Source organism: Portunus trituberculatus, chromosome 26 (assembly GCF_017591435.1).
Source record: "Portunus trituberculatus isolate SZX2019 chromosome 26, ASM1759143v1, whole genome shotgun sequence".
NCBI lineage: Eukaryota > Metazoa > Arthropoda > Malacostraca > Decapoda > Portunidae > Portunus > Portunus trituberculatus.
In genome coordinates this window covers 1,846,238-1,865,666 of record NC_059280.1, presented here as the reverse complement: position 1 = coordinate 1,865,666, position 19,429 = coordinate 1,846,238, and the positions used below count along the sequence as shown (strand labels likewise).

General features: G+C 45.0%; 2 protein-coding genes and 2 long non-coding RNA genes across 5 annotated transcripts in view; 2 read left to right on the top strand and 2 right to left on the bottom strand.

The window, feature by feature from the left end:
• Nucleotides 1-165: 165 nt before the first annotated feature.
• On the top strand, nt 166-3,539 carry LOC123509249 (predicted GPI-anchored protein 58). Its single transcript, XM_045263447.1, has 3 exons — nt 166-366; nt 2,691-2,921; nt 3,270-3,539. Exons 1-3 carry the CDS (start codon nt 166-168, stop codon nt 3,537-3,539), a joined length of 702 nt encoding a protein of 233 aa, XP_045119382.1.
• A 187-nt stretch (nt 3,540-3,726) lies between these two features.
• LOC123509166 (serine/threonine-protein kinase Nek8-like) lies at nt 3,727-13,072 on the bottom strand. Of its 2 annotated transcripts, XM_045263350.1 has the most exons (9): nt 13,036-13,072; nt 12,754-12,828; nt 12,510-12,600; nt 10,320-10,493; nt 9,274-9,431; nt 8,538-8,688; nt 5,381-5,592; nt 4,033-4,133; nt 3,889-3,906 (listed from the first exon to the last, which is right to left on the bottom strand). In XM_045263350.1, exons 2-8 carry the CDS (start codon nt 12,798-12,800, stop codon nt 4,052-4,054), a joined length of 915 nt encoding a protein of 304 aa, XP_045119285.1. In that variant the 5' UTR covers nt 12,801-12,828; nt 13,036-13,072; the 3' UTR covers nt 3,889-3,906; nt 4,033-4,051. The 2 variants fall into 2 exon arrangements, with proteins under 2 accessions (XP_045119284.1, XP_045119285.1); XM_045263349.1 differs by having other exon boundaries at nt 3,727-4,133.
• Nucleotides 13,073-17,057: 3,985 nt separating this feature from the next.
• Nucleotides 17,058-19,429, top strand: part of LOC123509164 — a 19,891-nt gene continuing 17,519 nt past the window's right edge. Inside the window, exon 1 of the long non-coding RNA XR_006676148.1 lies at nt 17,058-17,118. This is a non-coding gene — a long non-coding RNA (uncharacterized LOC123509164). The remainder of the gene's footprint in view (nt 17,119-19,429) is intronic.
• LOC123509160 overlaps nt 17,159-19,429 on the bottom strand; it is a 3,393-nt gene continuing 1,122 nt past the window's right edge. The window contains exon 3 of the long non-coding RNA XR_006676145.1: nt 17,159-17,800. This is a non-coding gene — a long non-coding RNA (uncharacterized LOC123509160). The remainder of the gene's footprint in view (nt 17,801-19,429) is intronic.

The window sequence follows — 19,429 nt, the reverse complement described above, 5'->3', positions numbered from 1 at the left end:
GTAAGTAAGTAAGGCTTTTGGGTGATAAAACTTGTATTATGATTTTTGTACCTGACTATGTACAAGTCAAGATATTCTTTTAATATTGCTATATAGATTAAAATGTAATGCAGTCGATTCCATGAAGTGGTAATAATAATAATGATAATATTATTAATAATGATAATGATAACAATAACACTACTCCTGCGACGGTACCGCTGCCACCCACCCACCCACCCTCCCACCGGCCACCCGCCGGCGGCCACTTCACCTCCCGGAGTACCCGAGACACAACAACACTGTCTCGCCGCGGGCCGGCCACCGGGCCACCGGGCCACCGGCCACCGGGCCCCGACCCGCCCCGCCCAGGCCAGGCCAAGGCAGGCCAGGCCGCGCCCCGCAGGACAAAGCGTAGCAGCTGGTCAGCACAGAAATGCATTTCAAACACGAGATTCCAAAGATCCCTGAAGGAAGCCAAGGGTGCCATGTGTGTGTAGCGACTCATGCCTAGCTGATCACTTCTTGGTCTGGTGCCAAATTAAACTAGTAATAATGATAATAATAATAATAATATCTTATAATAATAATAATTAATAATATAATAATAATCTATAATAATAATAATATTAATAATAATGTATGTATAATAATAATAATAATAATAATAACTGAATATGATCAGTAGCGAATACTTCTCATGTGTAAGTGTAGCTTGAGTGTGAGTTTGTTTGTTTGTTTGTTAGTGTAGTGTAGCGGCTCTGGTCATGTCTTCTCGTAGCAAAGTACACAAAACTATCTATCTAGGCTGTGTTCCTCTGTCACCGACACCAGTGCTCGCTGCTGCTCATGCTGTTGCTGCTGCTGTTCATGCTGCTGCTGCAGCACATGCGTCCGCCGCGCCGCGCCGCGCCGCGCCGTGCCGTGCCGTGCCGTGCCGTGCCGACCCAACCCGACCCGACCGGCCCCGCCTCGCCCCAACCCGCCCGCCCCGCCCCGCCCCGTCGCAGCGACGCCGCCTCGACCACGCCGACGAGACGTGATGATGACGATAATGATGATGATGATGATGATGATGATGAGGGCATAATAGTTGTATCTCTGATACTACCATCAAGACATATCGCACACCTTGCCCCGCCCCCCGCGCGGGGCGGCGGCGGCAAGGGTGAACCAAAGCATTTGTTGTGTGTATTAGCGCCGCCCCGCCCCAGCCCCGCCCCGCCCCGCCCCGCCGGGGCCGTGGTGGCCGGGGCGACAGAGGCAGGCCGCAAGTCTTTCCATGTAACTTAAATGGTATTATGACACCAGCACCGGTAACAGTCAGAGTTTTGTATTAGAGGAGTGAGGGTACGAGGGTACCTACGGTATGTACCTACGTACGTTTTATACTACTATATTTTTAGATGTGCGAGGGAGGGAGGGAGGGAGGGAGGGTGGGAGGGAGGGTGTAGGGATGGAGGGAGGGAGGGAGGGAGGGAGGGTGGAGGGCCGTGCCACACGTGTTGTTGTTGGTGCCAGTATTGAAGCCTCAAGTAATATGAGATTGAATGACTGGCACTGTCTCTATTGGCCACTTGCTCATACTTGTAGAATGTGTTCACGTCTGGTCTACGCTCTTTTACAACAGGGAACCCACTTAGTAGCCTCAGAGGGTGTTGTTTTAACATAGTGAGTGTAAGTAACACTAAGTAACACTAAGTAACAAGTAAGTAAGCGTTAAGTCAACTAAGTAAGGTTGCTGATCATTACTGTTAGGTGCGGTGCGCGTCTGTCTGTCTGTCTGTCTGTCAGTCTGTCAGTCTGTCTGTCTGTATCGAGGTGCGGCGTAAAGCTTTCTTAAAACTCGTGTAAAAGAGCTTAATAGTGTCTCTCTATTGTAGTGGTGGCATCTACATACGTTAGTAGTAAACAACTTTCACTACTACTACTACTACTACTACTACTACTACTACTACTACTACTATCACTACTACTACAGATATTAAAAAAAAAACTCTATGAAAAAACGAAAAAATACAAAAAAAAAATTTAAATTGCTATGATGGGATGGTTTTTTTTTATTTGTTTGTTTGTTTGTTCGTTGCCTGCTCAGGGTTTGCACTATTTCCTCTGTGAGTCGCGTGGTTGTGGCCGCCAGCCCCGTCTTTCCTCCTCCTCCTCCTCTCCTCTTCCTCTCCTCTTCCTCTTCCTCTTCCTCTTTTTCTTCCTCTTCCTCTCTCGTTTTCAGATTTCCCGCCTTTTCCGTTTTCTGTTTCTCTCTTCTCGTATTTCATTTTTTTTTTTTCCTTTTCTTCTTTTTTAATAATTTTGTTTTTATAGATCTACATTTTTTAAGTTTTTTAAAAGTTACCGCCATCTTGAATTCGATTTTTTTTTCTTTTAATCTTTTGTCTTTTTGTTTTGGTCTGTTCTTCTGTTTCTCTGTTTCTTGATCAGTTTTTTTCTTTTTTCTTTTTCTTTCGTCTTGGTTTGTTTTGTTTTCCTTTTTATTTCATGTCTGTTTGCTGTTCTGGTTTACTGTTTACGCCTGTCTTGCCTCCCTTTCCCGCCCTCCCCATCCTTCTCCCCTCCTCCTCCTCCTCCCTTCGTCTCTGTCTCTGTCTCTCTGTCCTGCTGATCCTTACTGCCCCCATCCGGCCCCCTCCGCCCCCCATTCCCCCTCCCACCCACCCACCCGTCCATTCCGCCCCGCCCCGCCCCGCTGGCAGGCGCGAGGGGTGTGGTCGCCTCCCAGTCCAGTGAGCTTCTCTAGTCCTGAGGTGCCGCGCCGCCCTGGCTGCCCCCAGCGCCAGGGAGGGGCCCTCACCCCCCCGGAGGCTCCACGCCCCCTCCTCCTGTCCCGCCCCGCCCCGTCCCGTCCCGTCCCGCCGCAGCAGCTGGAGCCATGTCGGTGCTCCCCGTGTGCCTCTCTCGTGTGTTCAGCGGCCCCGGCCCCGCCCGTATGCAAGCCTCAGTCTCCACCAGCTGGCCGGGGCCCCACCACCACCACCACCACCTCCTGTGACATGACACGCTGCAGCTGCTGCCCTCCCACACCCTCCCTCCCTCCCACTCCCGCCCCGCCCCCCCCCTCCTCGCCCCATCCCTCCCTTTCCCCTGCTGTCCTTCTCCCCGGGGCCGCCCCGCCACGCCGCCACCACCGTAGCAATGAAGCCGGGAGCAATAAGGTGAAGTTGTCGTCCTCCAGCGTTGCATTTCCCGGCGGGGCCGCCCCGCGCCGCTCCGCCGCCGCTGGGGGCACCGGGGCCCCAGGTGTCACTGTTGGTGTTGTGTTGCCGTGTCAGCAGGCGGCCGCCAGGTTCTACCGTGCTCACTCCGCCACGCCAGCGGCCGCCCCGGCCCGCCCCGCCCCGCCCCGGCCGTGGGGCGGGGCCGGGGTGGGCCGGCGGCCGGGCACGGCTGGCCTGTCCTCCCTACCTACCGCTGCACATTCCCACGAGCTAGTCAGGGCGGGAACCCCCGTGGTGCGCCCCCGCCCGCGGCCCCTCTGTCAACCATGCCACTTGAAGCATATCCTAGCTGGTCAGTGTGCTGGGACAGGTCAGCAATGCTTTTAATATAATTATTTATACAGGCTTTCTTGTACTGGATGTTCCAATATGCATAAATAAATTTGGTCTCAGTGTTTACACCTTATAACTATTTCATTACCCCCTCTGTGTGTGTGTGTGTGTGTGTGTGTGTGTGTGTGTGTGTGTGTGTGTGTGTGTGTGTGTGTGTGAGGGAGAGACAAATACACTTAGGGTTGTAGCAAAGTGTTTTATTGCACCACTCAATACAAAATAAACCTTTCTGTGAGGCACTCCTTGGCACTGATGCATTACACACCAACAAACACAACACGTCTTGGTGTGTGGGAGGACATTTCCCACACACAAACACACACACACACACACACACACACACAGAGAGAGAGAGAGAGAGAGAGAGAGAGAGAAGAGACAAGAAAAAAAGGAAAAAGAAAACAGGAGAAAAGAAGACAGAAGAGAGAAGACTAAACAAGAGAAATACACAAAATAAAAAAAATAAAAAAGCAGGAAGAAAAATGAGAGAGAGAGAGAGAGTGTGTTCATTTCTCCTTGGCCTGTGTTTCTGTTGCAGCTTTGGGCGATTTGAAGCGGTCTTGACCCACGGAAGACAACCGTAGTGGCCTGCCGAGAGAGAGAGAGAGAGAGAGAATAATTAGTTTACTCTTAAAAAAAAAATCAGTCAAATTAATGTAAAAAAGCTGAAAATCTCATTAATCTTCAGAAGTCAACCATTTTTGCGGTAATCTGCAAATATAAATAGAGAAAACTGTCCAAGTAGAGAAACGCAAGAGGATTAACGTGGATTGTAAGTGGTATTAATAGAAGGGAGTTAGACTACGTGGATATTTACACACACACACACACACACACACACACACACACACACACACACACACTAACTGGTGATACAAGACAGCCTGACTCCAGAAAGACACCATTAAACTAAGTATTTGCTTCCACACGCACACACACACACACACACACACACACACACACTGGCAGGTGCTGAAGAGTGAGTGAGTGAGGAATATTACAAAGCTCCATTCCACACACTGTAGTGATAGAAATTGTGCACAAACTTCAGAAAAACATGGACACAAACCACTAGGAGCCCCCACCCCCCCACCCTCTTAATATACCACTAGGGAAATACACACACCCACAAAACACCCATAAACACCCAAAAAACATTTGTAAACACACCAAAACCACCTCCAAACATCCCCAAAACACCACTAAACACACAAAAACACTACCAAACACCCAAAAAACACCTTATCAACACCAAAAGTGCCCACAAAAACACCAAACACACCCAAAATACCCACAAAACACCACAGAACATTTGTAAACACCCAAAACCACCTCCAATAACACCCAATATTCCAAAAACATCACAAAACATCCCAAACACCGACAAAACACCCCAAACATCCACACGAAAACACCCCAAACACCCCAGACACTCACAAAACCACCAAAACACACCCCAAAACACCAAAAACACCACAAAACACCAAAACACCACAAAACACCCAAATACACCACAAAACACCCAAAACACCACAAAACCATCCAAAAACTATCCAAAACACCACAAAACACCCCAAAACCACCAAAACACACCCCAAAACATTCCAAACATCCACAAAACCACCAAAACACCCCAAACACCCACAAAACCACCCAAAACATCCCAAAACACCCCAAAACCACCAAAAACACACCCCAAAACATTCCAAACATCCACAAAACCACCAAAAACACCCCAAACACCCACAAAACCACTAAAAACACCAAAAACACCCACAAAACCACCAAAACACCCCAAAACACCCCACAACACCCCAAATCAGCCCACAGCATACCTGGAAGCACAGTGCAGCATTCCTAGGTCAGCATGGAGCCTCAGGAGGGGGGAGAAGATGAGAGGCTGAGCTAATACTTGGTCTATGGTCGGCCTCTGAGCAGCATCTATGTGGAGGAGGAGGTGGAGGAAGGCTCTCATCTCCTGACTGTAGTGTGGGTGGATTGGGGCAAATATTCCACGCATTATCTTCATAATTAATGCTGGGAGAGTCTGTGGGAGAGAGTGAGAGAGAGGGAGAGTGTGTGTGAGTGAGAGAGAGAGAGAATATTGGTGGTTTTTAAAGGGAATTCTTATTTGTTTTATTTTAATTTTTGGGGTGTGAGACAAAACGCTATGAAAACACCGCAAACACCGCAAAACACCCTCAAACACCCCAAAACATAAAAAAAAACCACCCATAATACCCAGAAACACCCCTAAAACACCAAACACACAAAACACTGAAAACACAACAAAACACTGCAAAACATCCTCAAACACCCCAAAACATAAAAAACATCCATAACACCTAAAACACACCAAAACACACAAAAACACCCAAAAACACCAAATACACAAAACCCACCCAAAACACCCCAAAACACACCAAAACATCCATAAACATCCTCACCCTTATAACACCCTCTAACGCACTAATACACCCAAAACACCCTCAAACACACAAAACAAAACACACCAAAAACACACACCCTAAAACACCTCAAGACACACCTCAGCCTCAAAAGCCCTAAGGCCAGCATGTCATACAGCACACAAAAACACACAAAACACCCTTAAACACCCTCAAACACCCTCAAAACACACCAAAACACCCAAAAACACCCAAAACACCCAAAACACCTCAAAACACCCAAAAACACCAAGAGGCAAAACACCCCAAAACACACCAAAACCTCAAACACCCCAAAACACCCAAAACACACCTCAAACACACCTCAAACACCCTCAAAAATAACCTTAAACATCCTCAAAACACCCCAAAACACCCTCAAACACCCCAAAAACCCTTAAACATCCTCAAACACCCTTAAACACCCCTAAACACCCTTAAAACCCTTAAACATCCTCAAAACACCCAAAACACCCTTAAAACCCTTAGACATCCTCAAACACCCTTAAACACCCTTAAAATCCTCAAACACCCTTAAAACATCCATCCAAAACACCCTTAAAACCCCTTAGACATCCTCAAACACCCTTAAAACCCCTTAGACATCCTCAAACACCCTTAAAACCCCTTAAACATCCTCAAACACCCTTAAAACCCCTTAGACATCCTCAAACACCCTTAAAACCCCTTAGACATCCTCAAACACCCTTAAAACCCCTTAGACATCCTCAAACACCCAAAAACCCTTAGACATCCTCAAACACCCTTAAATCACCCTCAAACATCCTCAAACACCCTTAAAACCCCTTAGACATCCTCAAACACCCTTAAAACCCCTTAGACATCCTCAAACACCCTTAAAACCCCTTAGACATCCTCAAACACCCTTAAAACCCCTTAGACATCAAACCTCAAACACCCACCACAAAACATCCTCAAAACCCTTAAACATCCTCAAACACAAACACCCTTAAAACCCCTTAAACATCCTCAAACACCCTTAAAACCCTTAGACATCCTCAAACACCCTTAAAACCCCTTAGACATCCTCAAACACCCTTAAAACCCTTAGACATCCTCAAACAAACACCCCTTACACACCTCAAACACCCAAAAAACCCTTAGACATCCTCAAAACCCTTAAAACCCCAGACAGACATCCTCAAACACCCTTAAACATCCTCAAACACCCTCAAACACCCTTAAACACCTTAAACACCCTAAAACACCCTTAAAACACCCTCAAACACCCCAAAACACCCCAAAACATCCTCAAACACCCTTAAAACCCAAAATCCTCAAACACACACCTCAAACACCCTCAAACACCCTTAAACATCCTCAAACACCCTTAAAACACCTCAAAACCTCAAAAACACCCTCAAAACCTCAAACACCACCAAAACACCCCAAAACACCCTCAAACACACCCAAACTCAAACACCAAAAACACCCTAAACATCCTCAAACATCTCAAACACACCCTCAAAACACCCTCAAACACCCAAAACATCCTCAAACACCCTCAAACACCTCAAACACCCACAAAAACACCTCAAACACCCCAAAACACCTCAAACACCCAAAACACCTCAAACACCCAAAACACCCAAAACACACCCAAAACACCTCAAACACCTCAAACACCTCAACCCAAAACACCCTAAAACACCCTAAGACACCCTTACCTCAGCCTCAAAAGCCCTAAACAGCATCAGCATGTCATACAGCACACAAAAACACCCAAAAAACATAAAAACATCCTTAAACACCCTCAAACACCTCAAACACACTCAAACACCCTTAAAACATCCAAAACACACCAACACCCAAAACACCCCAGAAACACCTCAAAAACACCCCTCAAACACCTCAAAACACACCAAAACACCCTCAAACAACCCAAAACATCCAAAACACCCCAAAACATCAAACACACCAAAACACCTCAAAACACCCAAAACACACCTCAAACACCCTCAAACAGCCTTCAAACAGCCTCAAAACACTACGCAAAACAGCATCTCATACACACACAAAAACACCAAAAACACCCTAAAACACCCAAAACACCCAAACACACCCAAAACACCCCAAACACACATCAAAAACACCCTTAAACACCTCAAAACACACCCAGAACACCCCATAAACACCCCAAGACAGCCTTATCTCAGCCTCAAAAGTCCTGCACAGTGTCAGCATGTCATACAGCACACAAAAACACCCCAAAACACCCTTCAAACATCCTCAAACACACCAAAACACCCAAAACACCTAAAACCACCAAAACCACCCAAAACACCCCAAAACACCTCAAAAACATCAAAACCACACCAAGAGGCAAAAACACCCCAGAAACACCTCAAAACACACCAATAACACCCCAAAAACACATAAAAAACACCCTCAAACACCCCAAAACACACCAAAACACCCCAAAACACACCAAAAACACCCTCAAACACCCCAAAACACACCAAAAACATCAAAAACACCCTCAAACACACCAAAACACCCCAAAAACACCCCAAGACAGCCTTACCTCAGCCTCAAAAGCCCTACGCAGCGTCAGCATTTCATACAGCACACAGCCAAGGGCCCAGATGTCACTTTTTTGATTGTAAGGCCTCTCTTGACACAGTTCTGGAGAGAGGTAACAAGGGGTTCCAACTACTGTGTGTGCCTTGCTCTTGCTGTAGGGAGAGAGAGAGAGGAGAGGAGAGAGAGAGAGAGAGGGAGAGAGGAAGTGTTCGTGTGTGTTTGGTTAAGTTAAGTTGAAAGATTTTTTGTGTTTTTAGGGTAGAGAGAGAGAGAGAGAGACTAAAATTATATAACAAATGCAGACACACATTCTCTCTCTCTCTCTCTCTCTCTCTCTCTCTCTCAGTAATCTTTCTTTCATTCATTCTTTCTTTCCCAAAAAAACACACAATCTCACTCAAACACTCCAAAACAACCCACACACACACACACACACACACACACACACACACACACACACACTCAAAAATGCACAATCTCACTCAAAACACCCCAAAACACCCCAAAACACACCCAAAACACCCAAACACCCCTGAAAAATAACCTCACACACACACACACACACACACACACACTCAAAAACACACAATCTCACTCAAAACACCCTCAAACACCCCAAAACACACCCAAATCACCCTCAAACACCCCAAAACACACCCAAAACACCCCAAAACACCCCTGAAAAGTAACCCCTCACACACACACACACACACACACACACACACACACACACACACCTGCTGAGAATCTTGGATATGCCGAAGTCTCCAATTTTGACGATCCGATGAGAACGATCCAAGAGAATATTGTTTGACTTTATATCTCTGTGCAGGATGTTGCTGTTATGAATATGCTGCAAACCCAGAGCCAGCTGGCAGAAAAGGTGCAGCACGTCCTGTGGGGGTGCAGCAGGGAACAGCATCAAAGCACTATTAACAGCACTGGGTATTTTAAAAGGAGTATTTGTGGTTTTACTGTTATAATGTTGCTGGGACCTTGAAAAAATGCCAGTAACTTCCACTGTAGCCTGTTAAAGTGTTCTAAAATACCTTAAGCTGTCTTAAAATGCCTTAAAAATGCCCTAAACTGTCTTAAAATGTCCTAAATACATGCCACACTCTTGAAATACCCCAAAAACATACCAAACTATCTTAAAATGGCATAAAAACATCCCAACTGTTTTAAAATGCCCTAAAAATATGTCAAACCTTTTTAAAATGTCCTAAAATATGTCAAACTGTCTGAAAATGGCTTAAAAAACATGCCAAACTATCTTAAAATGCCCTAAAATATATCAAACTGTCTGAAAATGGCTTAAAAACATGTCAAACTGTCTTAAAATGCCCAAAAACTATGCCAAACTGTCTTAAAATGCCCTAAAAAAACATGAGTCTCCCTATTCCTTGTGGTGACTATTTGGTGATTTTGTACAGCTTCACAAACTCATGTGGGGGACTAAAATAGTGAAGACTGTGACCATTAATCTTCTGCCCTCCATACACCCAAAACACCCCAAAATACCTCAAAACCACCCCAAAACACACCAAAACACATCAAAAGTATCACAAAACACACAAAAACACCACAAAACACCCCAAAAATACCAAACAAACACCCAAATAACATCCCTAAACACACCAAAACACCCAAAACACCTCAAAACACCCAAAACACACCAAAACACCTCAAAACACCCTAAAACACCCAAAAACACCTCAAAACACCTCAAAAACACACAAAAACACCTAAAAACACACCAAAAACAACCCAAAGCACCCCTTACCTCCTCCTGCAGCAGATTTCCCTCCCCACGTGACCTCAAATAGTCATAAAGGTTCCCCCCCGGCGCATACTCCATCACAATCATCATAGTGTTGTTTTCAAGGCAGTTGTCGAAATATTCTATGACGTTTGGGTGTTGCAGCATTGACAGCACCCTCACCTCGTTCTTGGTAAGCTGTGGGAGAGTGGGAAAGGCTGTGAGAGGCTGTGACAGGCTGTGGGAGGCTGTGAGAGATTGTGAAAGGCTGTGAGAGGTTGTGAGAGGTCTGGGTATGTTTGGAAGAGGCTGTAAAAGGCTGTGGGAGGCTATGAGAGGCTGTGAGAGGCTGGGAGACGCTGCAAAAGGCTGTGAGAGGTTGTGAGAGGTCTGGGTATGTTTGGAAGAGGCTGTAAAAGGCTGGGAGAGGCTGTGAGAGGTTGTGAGAGGCTGGAGACACTGTGAGAGTCTGTGAGAGGTTGTGAGAGGCTGTGAGAAGTCTGGGTATGTTTGGGAGAGGCTGTAAAAGGCTGGAAGAGGCTGGGAGACACTAAGAGAGGCTGTGAGAGGCCGGGAGACACTGAGAAAAGCTGGGAGAGGCTGTGAGAGGTTGTGAGAGGCTGGGAGACACTGAGAGAGGCTGTAAAAGGCTGTGAGAGGTGGTGAGAGGCGGTGAGAGGTCTGGGTATGTTTGGAAGAGGCTGTAAAAGGCTGGAAGAGGCTGTGAGAGGCTGGGAGACACTGAGAGAGGCTGTAAAGGCTGTGAGAGGTTGTGAAAGGCTGGAGAGGTCTGGGTATGTCTGGGAGAGGCTGTGAGAGGTCTGGGTATGTTTGGAAGAGGCTGTAAAAGGCTGGGAGAGGCTGGGAGATGCTGTGAGAGGCTGGGAGACGCTGCAAAAGGCTGTGAGAGGTTGTGAGAGGTCTGGGTATGTTTGGAAGAGGCTGTAAAAGGCTGGGAGAGGCTGTGAGAGGTTGTGAGAGGCTGGAGACACTGTGAGAGGCTGTGAGAAGTCTGGGTATGTTTGGGAGAGGCTGTAAAAGGCTGGAAGAGGCTGGGAGACACTAAGAGAGGCTGTGAGAGGCTGGGAGACACTGAGAAAAGCTGGGAGAGGCTGTGAGAGGTTGTGAGAGGCTGGGAGACACTGAGAGAGGCTGTAAAAGGCTGTGAGAGGCGGTGAGAGGTCTGGGTATGTTTGGAAGAGGCTGTAAAAGGCTGGGAGAGGCTAGGAGAGGCTGGGAGATGCTGAGAGAGGCTGTGAAAGGCTGCAAAAGGCTGCAAAAGGCTGTGAGAGGTTGTGAGAGGTCTGGGTATGTTTGGGAGAGGCTGTAAAAGGCTGGGAGAGGCTGTGAGAGGCTGGAGACACTGAGAGAGGCTAGGAGAGGCTGTGAGAGGCTGTGAGAGGCTGTGAGAGGTCTAGGTATATTTGGAAGAGGTTGTAAAAGGCTGGAAGAGGCTGGGAGACACTGAGAGAAGCTGTGAGAGGCTGGGAGAGGCTAGAATAGGCTGTGAGAGGCTGTGAAAGGCTGGAGAGGTCTGGGTAAGTCTGGGAGAGGTTGGGAGACACAGAGAGGCTAGGAGACACTGAGAGAGGCTGTGAGAGGTCTGGGTATGGCTGGGAAAGGCTGTAAGAGGCTGTGAAAGGCTATGAGAGCTGTAAGAGGCTGTGAGAGGCTGGGAGACACTGAGAGAAGCTGTGAGAGGCTGGGAGACACTGAGAGAGGCTGGGAGAGGCTGTGAGAGGCTGTGAAAGGCTGGAGAGGTCTGGGTAAGTCTGGGAGAGGCTGGGAGAGGTTGGGAGACACAGAGAGGTTGGGAGACACTGAGAGAGGCTGTGAGAGGTCTGGGTATGGCTGGGAGAGGCTGTGGAAGACTGGGAGAGGCTGAGAGAGGCTGTGAGAGGCTGAGAGAGGCTGTGAGAGGCTGGAAGAGGCTGCTGTAAGAGGCTGGGAGACACTGAGAGAGGCTGTGAGAAACTGGAAGAGGCTGTGAGAGGTCTGGGTATGTCTGGGAGAGGCTGAGAGAGAGAGAGAGACAGAAATAGAGGAGAGGAAGAGGAGGAGGAGGAGGAGAAATAATTTGCACACTCTCTCTCTCTCTCTCTCTCTCTCTCTCTCTCTCAAACTTCTCTTTTTTTTTTTTTTTACTAATATATACTGTCAAATCTCTCTCTCTCTCTCTCTCTCTCTCTCTCTCTCTCTCTCTCTCTCTCTCACCTCACACTCCTCCTCGCTGATGGATTCCATGTGTAGCATCTTGATCACCACCGCCCGGCCGTCCTCAATTCTCTTATATAGATACACATTCCTGCAACACACACACACACACACACACACACACACACACACACACACACACACACACAGATGGTTAGTGTTTTGTTTGTTTATTTTCATTTCTAAAACTAGTTTGAGAGAGAGAGAGAGAGAGAGAGAGAGAGAGAGAGAGAGAGAGACTTACCCATAAGCCCCTCGTCCTATGGCCTGAATTAGCTTGTAGTTCTCCATTAACACACAAACACACACACACACACACCTGCAAAAAAAAAAAAAACACCACAATTTTTAGTTCCACCTCCTCCTCCTCCTCCTCCTCCTCCTCCTCCTCTATATCACCCTATCTCTTCACCACACACTATTCCACCTCACCCTATTCCATCACCCTAATGCATAAACAACTCACTCTAACCTTGTAATAAAGATAAAATTGTAAAAACGTTAAACTTTGGGGCAAGTTGTTTACCTCGTCAGCTGATCCAGAGAGAGAGAGAGAGAGAGATGCTGTTATTCTTGTTTTTACTTTCTCTAATGTACAATAATGGCAAGGCTTTCTTTGATAATGTTTAGAGGAAATGCAGAAGAGAAGAAGCAGGCAGGGAGTTATAGGAAAAGAAAGCCATTTATTTTGTATGTCTGTTTGAAGAGAGACAGACAGAGATAGATAGATAGATAGATAGATAGATAGATAGATAGATAGATAGATAAATAGGTAAACAGGTAATTTAATAGGTTGATAAATACATGAGTGGATAGACAGAGATAAACAGAAATAGATAAATAGGTAGATATATAAGTAAATAAACTCGTAGAGAGATAAATAGATAGATATGGTTGATCAAATGTGTATATTCCTTTACTTATTATCATTTCGCCGTGGTATACTGTCAAAAATACTCATATATCAAGAACAGAGGTGATAGAAGTAAAGAATGAGAGAAATACAATTGTCTACCATTTAAATACCTCGTTTTCTCTGGTTTCTCTCATTTTCTTTTTTTTTTTCCGCGCGATATGAAAACACTCCCTGTAAAATCAGATGCTCTTTCATATTTACTGCCTTTATTTAACAACACCAGGACATTACAGCAAAAAATAGTAACGTAAAAATAAACAATAAACCTATATATAAGATTTCCATAAGCGTAGCATCTCATTAAATTAGTATTAGCCAGTTATCTTAGACATTTTGTATTGTTGACACTAAAAGACCAACCCCGGACGTCAGCTGGGACTCGGGACTGCCAGTTGTGTTGGCGGTGGTGGTGGTGAAGGTGGTGGTGTATCCTGTCTTGCCATACACCCATACACCCCAAACACACCCAAATATCCTCTTGTATACCCCAAACACTTGTAAACACAGCTAAACATACTCAAAACACTCTTGTATACCCCAAAACACTCGTAAACACACTCAGAACCAACCTACACACGCACACACAGTTAAACATACTCAAAACACACTCTTGTATACCCCCAAACACTCGTAAACACACTCAAACACCCCATAACACACCCAGAACTAACCAAACACACACACACAAGCAGTGAACCAGCAGTGCAAGTTGACAGCGTTACCACAGCGCCCTCCGTTCATGTGTGAGGTACGTTTGAGGCCGTTCACTTATTTCTTGAGTTAGCTTTACAAGTGAGAGTGCAAACAGTGTGACTTGTGCCCAGGTGTTGAGGAAGGCGATTGGTAAAAGTTTTGGGTGTGTTTGGAGGTGTTTTGAGTGTTTTTTGCGTCATTTTTGTGTGTTTTGTGTGTGTTTGGGAGCATTTTTAAGTGTTTTGAGTGTGTTTTTCGTCATTTTTTGTGTTTTGGGGCATTTTGAGGTGTTGCAAGGTGTTCTGAGTGTGTTTTGCAGTAAAGAGGCAAGTTTTAGGAGATGTGACTTGCTTCCTTCAGCCAAACATGTGTCACAATACAGCCACCAGTCTGACAATTCCTATTTCGTGGTCACTTATTCCTGACATAGCTTCATTTTGTTGTGGTGAGCTGATAAAGGCAACATATGGACTCAGAGCCCCCGCCGCGGCTGTTCCCCCTCCTCTCCCCGGATGTAGCCCACCCCGGTCCCCTCCGCTCTCCTCCCGAGCCCCGCCTCCCGGCCACCAGCAGGTTTCTATACTTTTTCACATATTTGCTAATGATAATATTACGCTTCCATGGTGTGTTTTTATGGTTCCTATAAATACTGCGTTGTGTTTGAAGAGTGTTCCGCGCCAGAGTTCGGTAAATATGTGGCGTTTAGTGGTGTTTTATGGCGTGTATAAATGTCTTTTCAACGGCCAAATTTTCCATCTGCTTTTTTGAGTTTTTTTATTTGAAGGTGTAAGTGGGCCTTTATGGTGGCAAAGAGTCGTCTGTGCTGATTTAGGCGTGAAATCAACCCATTGAGTCAAATATGTGGACTTTGAAATGGTGTTTGGTCCCGTTAAACGTAAGTTTTATATTTTGTATTTGATTTAATTACGTTTTTGGTTGACGGTCTAACTCGGTGTCCAATGCCTTAAAAGAAAGCTCAGACTGTGTCAAGTGTGTTAAAATACTCGCCAAGTGAAAATGGCTGGACTTGACAAGAGTTTTTGATGAGTTTGGATTTGAATGGTTTTGTTTGACATAAATAAGTTTCATTGGTTCACTTCTGGTTCTAGCTAACTGTTGGACGCCTGAGAAGAGAGTTTATATTGTCTAATATTTTTCAAAATAAATATAAAGTGGAAATGGGTGGACGTTTTTGAGTTTCATGAGTGCAAATGATTTTATAATTTATAATATAGTTAATTTACACAATTCTTTCAAACTAGTTAGGCAGGAGATGTTTTTATGTTGTGGATGTTAGTTAAAGTTTGTTCACAGTCGTAAAATGTCAAGCATTCGGCCGTGGCTTCGTTTTTTCTATGGGTCAATTTTCAAATTATTTACGTAATTTAGACGAGTCTCCGCTGGTCCCGCGCATTCTGTGACGTCACAGGCCTTGGGCTGGCGTCCCTCCCTCCCAGCCGCCCAGTTCGTCAGTATTTTGCCTAATATCTAGTGATTTCTACGTGTTTGCGTGTGTTTCAGGGCTCTGGTGTGTAGATAATAATGGTAGAAGGAAGAAGAAAGGAGAAATAAAGGAGGAGGAGGAGGAAGGAAGGAGAAAAGTAGGAGGAAGAGGAGGACCAGCCAAGGCTGCCAAGCCACTTCCTCAATATTTTGCCTAATATCTAGTGTTTTCTGAGTGTTGTGATGTGTTTCTAGGCTCAGGCGTGTAGATGGAAGCAACAGAAAGACTAAAAAATGGAAACAGGAGGAGGAATGAGAAAGGGAAGCGGAAGAGGAGGAGCCAAGCCACAACATTTAGGTAAGTCACCCTTGTAATGTTGCCGTTCTTTATAATACTTTTTTGTGTATTTGAAGTGTGTGTGTCAGTGTTGCAGGGTGTTTTGGGTGTTACAAGTGTCTTTTGGGCAGATTTTGTGTGTGTTGGATGTTTTAAGGCATATTTTACGTATCTTGAGTGTGGTGTGGAGGTGTGTATGAGTGTTTGCGTGTGTTTTGAGTTTGGTTGGAGGCATTTGAGGGGTTGTATTGTGCTTTGAGTGTGTTTTGCGTTAGTTTTGAGTATTTTAAGTGATTTGGGTGTGTGAGAGGGGTCTTTTGCGTGTGTTTGGGGATAATTTTGGTGTATATTGAGTGTTTCTAGTGTGTTTTGGGTGTGTTTGAGGCCATTTTGAGGTGTTTTGAGTGTGTTTGCGTCAGTTTTAAGTGTTTTGGGTGTGTGGGGTGTGTTTGGGATGTATACTTGGTGTTTAGAGTGTTTTTTAGGGCATTTTCAGGTGTTTTGGGTGAATTTTGAGTGTTTTAAGTGGTTTGGGTGCGTGTGGGGTGTGTTTGAGGGCATTTTAGGGTGTTACAAGTGTGTTTTGCGTCATTTTGTGTGTTTTGGGTGTTTGTATTGAGTTTTGGGTGTGTTTAGGGCATTTGAGGTGTCATGAGTATTTTGAGTGTGTTTTGAGTGTTTTTAAGTGGTTTGCGTGTGTTTGGGGTGTGTTTTGGATGTTTTTAGTGCGTTTGAGTGCATTTAGCATCGAGTGTGCAAGATGTTTGAGTGTTTTGTGTGAGTTTTGAGTGTTTTTAAGTGGTTTGGGTGTGTTTGTGTTTCTAGTGGATTTGAGTGTTTGCATTTGAGTGTCATGAGTGTTTTGAGTGTGTTTGCGTAATTTTGTGTGTTTTGGGTGTTTTAGTGCGTTTGGGGTGTGTAGGAGATATTGAGTGTTTGAGTGTTTATGTGTGTTTTGAGTGTGTTTTGTGTTTTGAGTGTGTTTGGGTGTTTCTAGTGCGTTTGGGGTGTGTTTAGGGGCATTTGAGGTGTTTTGAATGTTTTGTGTGTGTTTTGAGTGTGTTTTGGTGTGTTTTGAGTGTGTTTGAGTGTGTTTGGGTGTGTTTTGTGGTGTGAAGGTGGTTTTCGTGTATATTGAGAGTTTCTATATAGTGTGTGTGTGTGTGTGTGTGTGTGTGTGTGTGTGTGTGTGTGTGTGTGTGTGTGTGTGTGTGTGTGAGGTGACGTAAGGTAGGTAATGAACTAGAGAAACACATAAAATTGATCTTCAGTACATTTTATTAACTAATTCATATAATTTTTTGTTATAATGAATGCCCTTGTTGTTGTTGTTGTTGTTGTTGTTGTTGTTGTAGTAGTAGTAGTAGTAGTAGTAGTAGTAGTAGTGTGTGTGCGTGTGTGTGTGAGTGCGTTTACAATCTCTATCCTCTCTCTTTCTCTCTTTCTCTCTTTCTTTCTCCGTCTGTCTGTCTGTCTGTCTGTCTGTCTGTCTGTCTGTCTGTTTGTCTGTCTGTCTGTCACTCACTCCGTCTTGACAAACACACTATTAGACCTTAGCGCCTCTTCTAAGGTCATGCCTGGGGGTAGGGGGAGGGGAAGGGGGTGTGAGGGAGGTGGGGGCCAGGTGACATATCCACAATGGGAGGGGGAGGGAGGAGGGGACCGGAGAGAGGGGAGGAAGAGAAGGAAGAGGAGAGAGAGGGGGTACAGATCCACTTGTTCCTATTATTGGGGGCGAGTGGGGGGCTGGGAAGGACCTGGGGGTGCCTGGGGAGGGGAGGAGGTGTGGGGAGGGGAGGACTACCACGGGGTCTTCATCGTGGCGAGAGGAGGAGGAGGAGGAGGAGGAGGAGGTGGTGGTGGTGGTCTTCTCTTTGTCTCTGCTTCGACCGCCAAACAAACCTGTAACATTTTAAACCAGTTACTACTACTACTACTACTACTACTACTACTACTACTACTACTACTACTTGCTACGACTATTTTTGCGTCTATTTACCTATTTATCACACTATTTCTGCTTCTAAATGCTTCATAAACTACAAAAATGTCTGCTCTTAAAACTACTACTACGACTACTACTATTTCTGCTATTATCTACCTATTTACTATCTTATTTCTGCTTCTAAAGGCTTCACAAACTACTAAACACTTCCCTGCTATTATTACTACTGCTGTCATGTGTGTTGGTTTGTGTTTGAAGTAAAAAATACGTGTTTTTAATGAATGTTTGCCTAATTGTGAAGTTTGGTTAAGTTGCCACTTTAATTCATTTTCTCTCATGATGCTGTGAAAGAAAACGGACTCAAGAATTAGTTTATTATTAGTTATAGTAGTAATAGTAGTAGTTGTAGTTATTAGTAAGCTCTCTCTCTCTCTCTCTCTCTCTCTCTCTCTCTCTCTCTCTCTCTCTCTCTGGTATTAATTTCATCATTTCTTCCTGTTCACCCTCCTCTCTCTCTCTCTCTCTCTCTCTCTCTCTCTCTCTCTCTCTCTCTCAAGGATATAACACAAAACACAAGCTGGAAGTGAGGCAACCGTGGTGGTGGTGGTGGTGGTGGTGATGCAATATTGTAAAGGTCAAAATTGAGGTTTAAGGCAGGTGTGGCTGGGCTCAAGGTTAGCGTGTGTGTGTGTGTGTGTGTGTGTGTGTGTGTGTGTGTGTGTGTGTGTGGCCTGGTCTCCATATCTACACACATCCAACTTTCCTTTCAAACTATGCCCACTCCTTGCTGACACCACCTCCTCACTCAAACCATTCCACACCTCCACACATCTTTGTGGGAAACTATATTTCTTCACATCCTTCAAGCATATTCCCTTGGCTATCTTTTTACTATGCGATCTTGTAGTTCTATTTAAGTTTTCCTCTCTCAACATCATTTGGTCATTATCCACTTCATCCAGTCCATTCAACAGTTTATAAAGCTGTATTAAATCTCCTCTTTCTCTTCTTTGTTCCAAGGTAAGCAAATTCATTTCTTTTAATCTCTCCTCATAGGTCATTTCTGCCAATTCCGGAACCATTTTTGTTGCCATTCTCTGCAATCTCTCCAACTTCCTTATATGCTTCTTTTTATAAGGGGACCAAACCACTCCAGCATATTCCAATCTTGGTCTAATTACCATACTAATTAATTTCTTCATCATATCTTTATCCATATAATGGAAGGCTAATCCAATATTTTTATCAAATTATATCTTATCAATATGAGCCTCAAACTGCCCATGGTCTTGTATTATCACTCCCAAATCCTTTTCCTTTTCCACCTTTTTCAACACTACTTCTTCACCCATCTTATATGACCCTCTTGGCCGTCTTCCACTCTTCCCCATCTCCATCACATGACTTTTGCTCAGATTAAATTCCATTTGCCACCTCTTGCTCCACTCCCAAATCTTATCCAGATCTGCCTGTAAAATTTCACAATCTTCTTCACTCTTCACACACCTACACAACTTCGCATCATCCGCAAACAAATTAATATAACTGTTTACTCCCTCTGGCATGTCATTAATATATACCAGGAC